General features: G+C 50.9%; 1 protein-coding gene across 1 annotated transcript; it reads right to left on the minus strand.

Annotated features, from left to right (window-relative positions):
- Positions 1-2,893: 2,893 nt before the first annotated feature.
- Positions 2,894-3,650, minus strand: LOC131562279 (COMM domain-containing protein 4-like; the record flags this gene model as incomplete). The annotated part of the gene is made up of 4 exons (XM_058811875.1): positions 3,647-3,650; positions 3,406-3,464; positions 3,128-3,162; positions 2,894-3,029 (listed from the first exon to the last, which is right to left on the minus strand). Coding segments are annotated over exons 1-4 (234 nt in total), but the record flags the coding sequence as incomplete, so codon positions are not given.
- Between the last annotated feature and the right edge of the window lie 2,765 nt (positions 3,651-6,415).

The following is a 6,415-nucleotide window of genomic DNA, read 5'->3' on the forward strand; positions in this document are numbered from 1 at the left end:
CCGCCTCACGCTGTAACAAACGTGCCGTACCGCAGCCGGGACCTCACACTTTCCCTAGGTGCCGCCGCCTCACGCTGTAACAAACGTGCCGTACCGCAGCCGGGACCTCACACTTTCCCTAGGTGCCGCCGCCTCACGCTGTAACAAACGTGCCGTACCGCAGCCGGGACCTCACACTTTCCCTAGGTGCCGCCGCCTCACGCTGTAACAAACGTGCCGTACCGCAGCCGGGACCTCACACTTTCCCTAGGTGCCGCCGCCTCACGCTGTAACAAACGTGCCGTACCGCAGCCGGGACCTCGGGCTTTCCCTGGGTGCCACCGCCTCATGCTCGTCCTGCCTTTGTGGGGCCACAGTGCCCTGAGTGCAAGTCGCACAGCTGTGGCGCTGCTGCCGCCAGGCATTCGTAGTCTCCTGTTGCAAAGCTAAAGGCTGAGAGGGGATGCTGTCAGTAATACAGAAAATACTACTGTGGGCATACAATTAATCTGAATACCTCTGAAGAGACTGTGCTACCTCTTAGCTAGACACTCCCACCCAAATAGTTGACTTTAAAAAGAAAAGCAGACAGCATGTCTTTTGTTTCTCCTGGTTGCTGAGGACTGTTACCTCCCGTTGAGACTCTTGAGACCCTGTAGCTTCTTTTGTATGTTGGCAACTCTGCTTTAATTTGTTCTCTACCCCTGTAATAAAGGTGGAGTATGCACGACTGTACACACCATCTCCTGATCTAGTTGGATGTTATGGGGAATGCTAAGAAGGTGACAGATCAATTGTTGTTTTAAAAACAAAGGCAATTCTTTGGGATGATTCCAGAGTACAAATCTCACACTCAGTTGTTGCTTTATTGCCACTGAGGGTGGTTGCTTTCAAGTTGATGAACACTGGTTGACTGTCTTACTTTGTTTGAACAGCCATGTTTATTTCATCCACCTCCAAAGCTTGCGAAGAAACTAAAACAGTGTTTGGAAATTGTTTAGAATAAAGCTGGTGTTCCAAGAGTGGAGGAGTAAGCACTCAGGAGTCATTTAAGGAATCAGCTTTCCTCAGCATGAGAGGAACCAGCCATGGGCACTGCTGTGTAATATGGAGGACATGCAACCACTGCATCTCTCTGAACACACCCTCCAGTGTTTTGCAAGCCAGTGAGCTGTTTTACTTTTGTGTGTAAATATTTTGGCAACAGGGACTCTCATATCTATGTGTGTGGCGGGGTGCTTCCCTGTGCATATTTAGGTATATCAAAGAAAACTGCCTGTACTTGTGACTGGGACCATTCTGAGAAGTTCTTTCCTTGCTGCCCTTCACAGGAGGCTATTACTTGAGAAGTGCTTATGGAGCACTTTCGCTGCTCAAGAAATCCCAGGAAGAACAAGCTGCCCAGCTGTCAGTGCCCCAGAAACGCTGAGACCCTTGTGCCTGACCAGTCTGTCGGCATCCTGGTACGGGGACCCTTCGTTAAGCAGTCCTGCTGGATTGGAGGGAAGTCTGACTGACATTGACGGAAATCGGCCAAGAACGTAATGGAGACTCCTCAGCAGGTCTTCCCACTTTATTACCCCTCAGTAGGACTTCTTATTTGAATATGTTACCTGCTGCTGGCAATTGCTAGCATCCATGGAGTTCCACTTTGGAATTTTATGGAACAGTTTATGGAACTATACTCTTTATAAATATAAAATTGTGACAGGTTAAGGTTCAGGGATTCTTGGTGATGGTATCTGTCAGTGATAGTATTTGAAGGCAAAAGCTTATTCAAAGCACTATCCAGACAAGCTGTAGTTCCCAATAAAAATATTCAGCAGGCAGAGAGTGCATTTCTAACCCAACAGGCATTCCTACAGGGGAGAAGACAGCCTATTGACTGGTCCCAGCAGTTATGATGGAGCCTTCACTAACTTTTTCTCCATTGGCTTACTTTTATAGTATTTCTTTATATTTAGGTGAAGCTTGAGTGACTCTACTCATGCATATATTTGTTACTGATTGGTGTAGAATCCTCTCACTTCACTTTCAATGATACAGCAAAAAATGTGTAGAGCTCATGTCCAATGAGAGGTTGTTGTAATTTGGAGGCAGTTAACTTTGGGATGGAGGTGTGCATTAATATTACAATTAGGCTATAATGAACCACGTTCATCTGAGGAAAGTGATTTTGCCATGTTGCTGGCTTAGCAGCAAGACACCTCTCTCACAGCTGCTATGCAGTTAATCAGGTTCAAAGTACCATCAAGTTGCTGCCAGGGATTTTGGCAGAGTCTGGTCGAGGTATCTCCATTCCACTGCACCCCTCCTTAGCAGGTGCTTATGGTTGTATGGGGAATCATCATGGAGCATGCCAACCCAGCTCCATCCTGGGAACAGCACCTGTATTTTACCCTAAAATTTCTGTCCCATTATAACTCCTGTTAGGATACAAACTCGGTTCCCACTGATTTTACCCCCAGTCATCTTTCCATACAAACATTGCTCCGCTCTCCAGAGGATTATTGTGAGCAGATGTGAGCTCTGCTGTCCCTTTGGACTGACAAAGACAGAGGTTTTGTCCCAAGTTCCTTTTGAACCTGTCCTGCACCTGTTACAAGTTCTCAGTCTCCTGCAATTTTGTGGGTCAGTCACATGTAAAACAGCACAGCTGGCTGGCATGCTTTGCTTATGAGGGGAGACAAGAGAAGAATCCCTCTGCTCACACCAGACCTGCAGCTGCCAAACCTCACCAAAGCACCTGAGGAGCCCCCAGGGACGGATGGTACAGAAGGGAGGTGATGGAGGACAGCACAGCAGGCAGCCTGCCCTCCATCTGGGTGTGAAGAAGGCAGGGCTGGGAACTGTAAGCAACATCCCAGCAGGTCTGGCTGATGGTGCCACCCTGAGGGCTTCCCCTGCCTTTGGGCAGTCCCAGCTGCTGCAGCTCACTTGACAGAGACTCATTGTCTATGCTGTGCTTGGCTGCACTGCAGATGATGAAGCCGAGGACAGCAATGGTTGCCTTCACATCCCCTGACTGCAGATGGGAAGGAGGGCGAGCTCTGTCACCTTGGGAAGGCACCTGCAGATTCATTGCTGCCCGTCTCTGGAGCATGGCTCCATCGGGCGATCGTGGTAAGGACAGCAGTGCTCACCTAACTGTGCACCTGAGAACAGCTTCAGGACCTTGTCATACTGTGGGAGAGCAGAGCTTCACAGTAAATACCAGCTAACATACTTAGTACCAGTGTTAACACTAACAATCCTTACCTAAATATTAATACTAGTAACACTTACTATGCGTATTATTAATCCTATTAGAGGCTGGTAGAGTTCTTAAGGCTGAGGCTTGCATGAGGAACACAAAATTAATTAACGTTGCTGATTATGCTATTGTGTTGAAATACTTGGCCTCCACTGCAGTAGCCCCACACTTACCTCGATGGCCTGCCCCAGCAGGTCCCAAAACACCTGGATGCAGATCAGCTTAAGCTTCACTGATGTGATAAACAGAGTTCATTCTTTAAAATTTTTAAAAGTTTATTAAAGGATAAAAGGACAAAATAATCCAGCACTGGGATGCTTTTAGCACACAGCCAAAGAGCACAGAGGTAGCTTAAAAACATGTTCACTATATACTGTTACATTGCTGAGGTTACATGCATATTCATTAACTTACACATTATTCAAACATTCCTTTGACTTTTTGATGTTCCAGGAACTCTCTTGTTTGGTTTTAACCTCTGACTTGTCTGCAGAACGTTCTGTAAATGAGGTCTACACATTTTATTTCTTCCTGTAGTTTTATCCTGTTGCTTCGCACTCCCTGATAATACCGATAAGAGTCGATAAATGCTTCCTGGATGCTTAAGCTCTTTTTGTCACTATTATCACTTGGTAGGGGCAGTCTGCAGTTATAAGAAACAGAATAATTGCTTTACACCATTTTCTGAGTTAGTTACATAGAAGTACTTTAGTTTCTATTTCAACATTTTGCTAAAGCCTACGATATATTTATCAGGCTACTATTCATATGAAATATACAGTGCATACATAAACTGGCATATTACACTATACAAAGCAGTTAAAAGTAAGTATAAGTTTTACCATATCAAAATACTTGTAATGTAAAAATCTAATCTATGAATGTGAAAGCCAATATTGTTTTATCATCTATAACATCCGACGACGAGGGTGAGCAGAGGGCCCGCAGCAAGCGGAGGGCGGGCAGGGGGACGCGGGCACTTAACTTTGGCCAGGGTGCTGATCTCGGCCAGGCGGGGCAGGCCAAGTCCCCGCAGAAGCGGAAGCACTGCGGTAGAAGAGGCACCCAGAGCCCGCAGCGGGCGCTGCACGCCCTCCCCGCTCCCGAGCCCTCTCCTCACCAAATCGCCGCCGCTCCCTAGTCCGCCCTGCTGCCGCAAAGACGACCCGGAACCCCTCCCGGGCTACACTCCTCTCCGCCTCCTGCCCCGAGTGCCGATGGGGCGCTCCGGTAGGGGCTCTGCGGGGGTCTTTTCGCCGGGACCTGGGCACGAGAGAAGGCCGGAGAAGGGGACGGGGGTTTGGCGAGCGCCGCCGCCGCCGCCGCCGCCGCCGCCGCCGCCGCCGCCGCCGCCGCCGCCGCTTTGGGAGCCGGCGGAGCAGCGTCCCCGCTGCCGCTGCCTCGGCAGGCGCTGTTGCGGACGGGAAGGGCGGCCGGGAGCTTCCAGTTCAGGTCCTGGTCGGGATCAGGTTCTGGTCCAGGGAAGCGGGCAGGCGGCGGGCAGCGGGCGGACGCGGCCACAGCAATGGCGGCGGCGGGAGCAGCGCTTGAGGGGACCGCGGGGAGTCACGGAGCCGAGCGCGGCGGGAATTTGCGGGCTGGGATTGGTGGAGCCGGCAGGCGCCGCCTCGGGTTGTGATTGGCTGGCTGTCCGCCCGTGGGGCATAAATAGCGGGCGTTGGGGCGGCAATGGCTTCAGTTCGGCGGTGAAGCTGGGAGCGACGGGAGCTGCGGATGCGCGGTCCGAGGAGCGGCGCTGCGCCAGGACGGGACCCCCGCGGCAGCTGATCCGGGGAGCGCTGGTGAGCACGGACGCGACGCCTGCGGCCGTATCTGGGGCCGGCCGTGTCCAGTTCTTTCTGCCGCGCCCTGCGTGGCTCGGGTAGACGGCGGCTAGTGTGGGGCCTGGAGTGGCGCGGTGCGGGGGGGGGGGGGCACTGCCTGCTGTCACTGGGGGCTGGAAAGTAGCCGTTTTGCGTTTTCTGGATTTAAAGAAATGTTCAGAATACAAAGAATAAAGCTTGCTTTTTGTATTTTTATTACTTTATTTTGTTTTTACTAGTAATGTTTTTTTTCTTAATTGTGTTATTTTATTATTGCCCGTTTTAATACATCTTTTTGGTTTGATTTGTTTTCTTTACTAGATATCTCATGTTAATTCGGTAAGGGTTGTGGGACTGGGGCTGAAGCACCAGTTGTGAGAGCAGTGGGGACATAAAACCCCAGGGTGTGGAATAATGATTTTGGCATGAGCCAGGCCCAAAACAACGTGGAGTGGTGGAAATGCTGAGGCTAGATAAATGCCATGGGAGGAAGGCATGGAGCTGCAGCACAGGGCCTGCAGGTTATGCCTGGGGGATCCCAGCCCCTGCCCTGTGGTACCAACAAGGGGCTGAGGGTGTGGGGGCTCAGAGGGTTCTAGGGCCCAAGAACCAGCCCAAGAGTGCCTTTTGGGATGGGGGGGGGCAGGAGTCCAGTGGCTATTGCCAGCCCCTGGAGCTGCCTGAGGGGAGGTGAGGAGGCCTTTGTGCAGGTGCTGGGCTGAGAGCCAGGGTGAGGGGGAGGGTGGATGTTGAGCTTCAGGCCTCCAGTGTCCCCAGAGTTGGGATGCCACTTAGGGTTGCCACTTAGGGCTGGGTGGGTGGATGGGACAGCTTCTAGAGATACTGAAATTGTAATGATGGCAGTAACTGATTTGTGGCCTTATCAACAGCCCCAAGGTGCAGTGAGAAGCATGAGCAGCTTTTAGCTGCAGCCAGTAGGAAGCTGAGGAGTTGGAGCTGAGGCAGCAGACCTGGAGGAGACAGAAATATGGTAGGGTTTGGTGTAAAACCCCCGTGGGGCTGGGATAGGGATTGCGGAGCGGGGAGGTGAACTGCATGGTTGGAATTGAAATTGCGGTAAGGGCTGTGATCAGAGCTCAAGAATGAGAGCTAAAAGAAAGATCCTGTCCTGAGAAGCACAAGTAGTATTGTGTGGCACTACTGTGAAGATTTAGAGCAGAAAGTGCAAAAGAAGAGCTGGCAGTTAAATAAAGCTTGTGGGACTGGAGCTGAAATCACTGGGGCCGGGGTGGGGACTGCAGTGCTGCAGAAAGAGTCACTGCTACAAGAGATACTCACTGTGGATCTGAGGACTAATCGCAGAATGGGACACAGCTGGAAGAAGAGAGCTGGCAGTAAA

Source organism: Ammospiza caudacuta, chromosome 11, assembly GCF_027887145.1.
Source record: "Ammospiza caudacuta isolate bAmmCau1 chromosome 11, bAmmCau1.pri, whole genome shotgun sequence".
Classification (NCBI taxonomy): Eukaryota; Metazoa; Chordata; class Aves; order Passeriformes; family Passerellidae; genus Ammospiza; species Ammospiza caudacuta.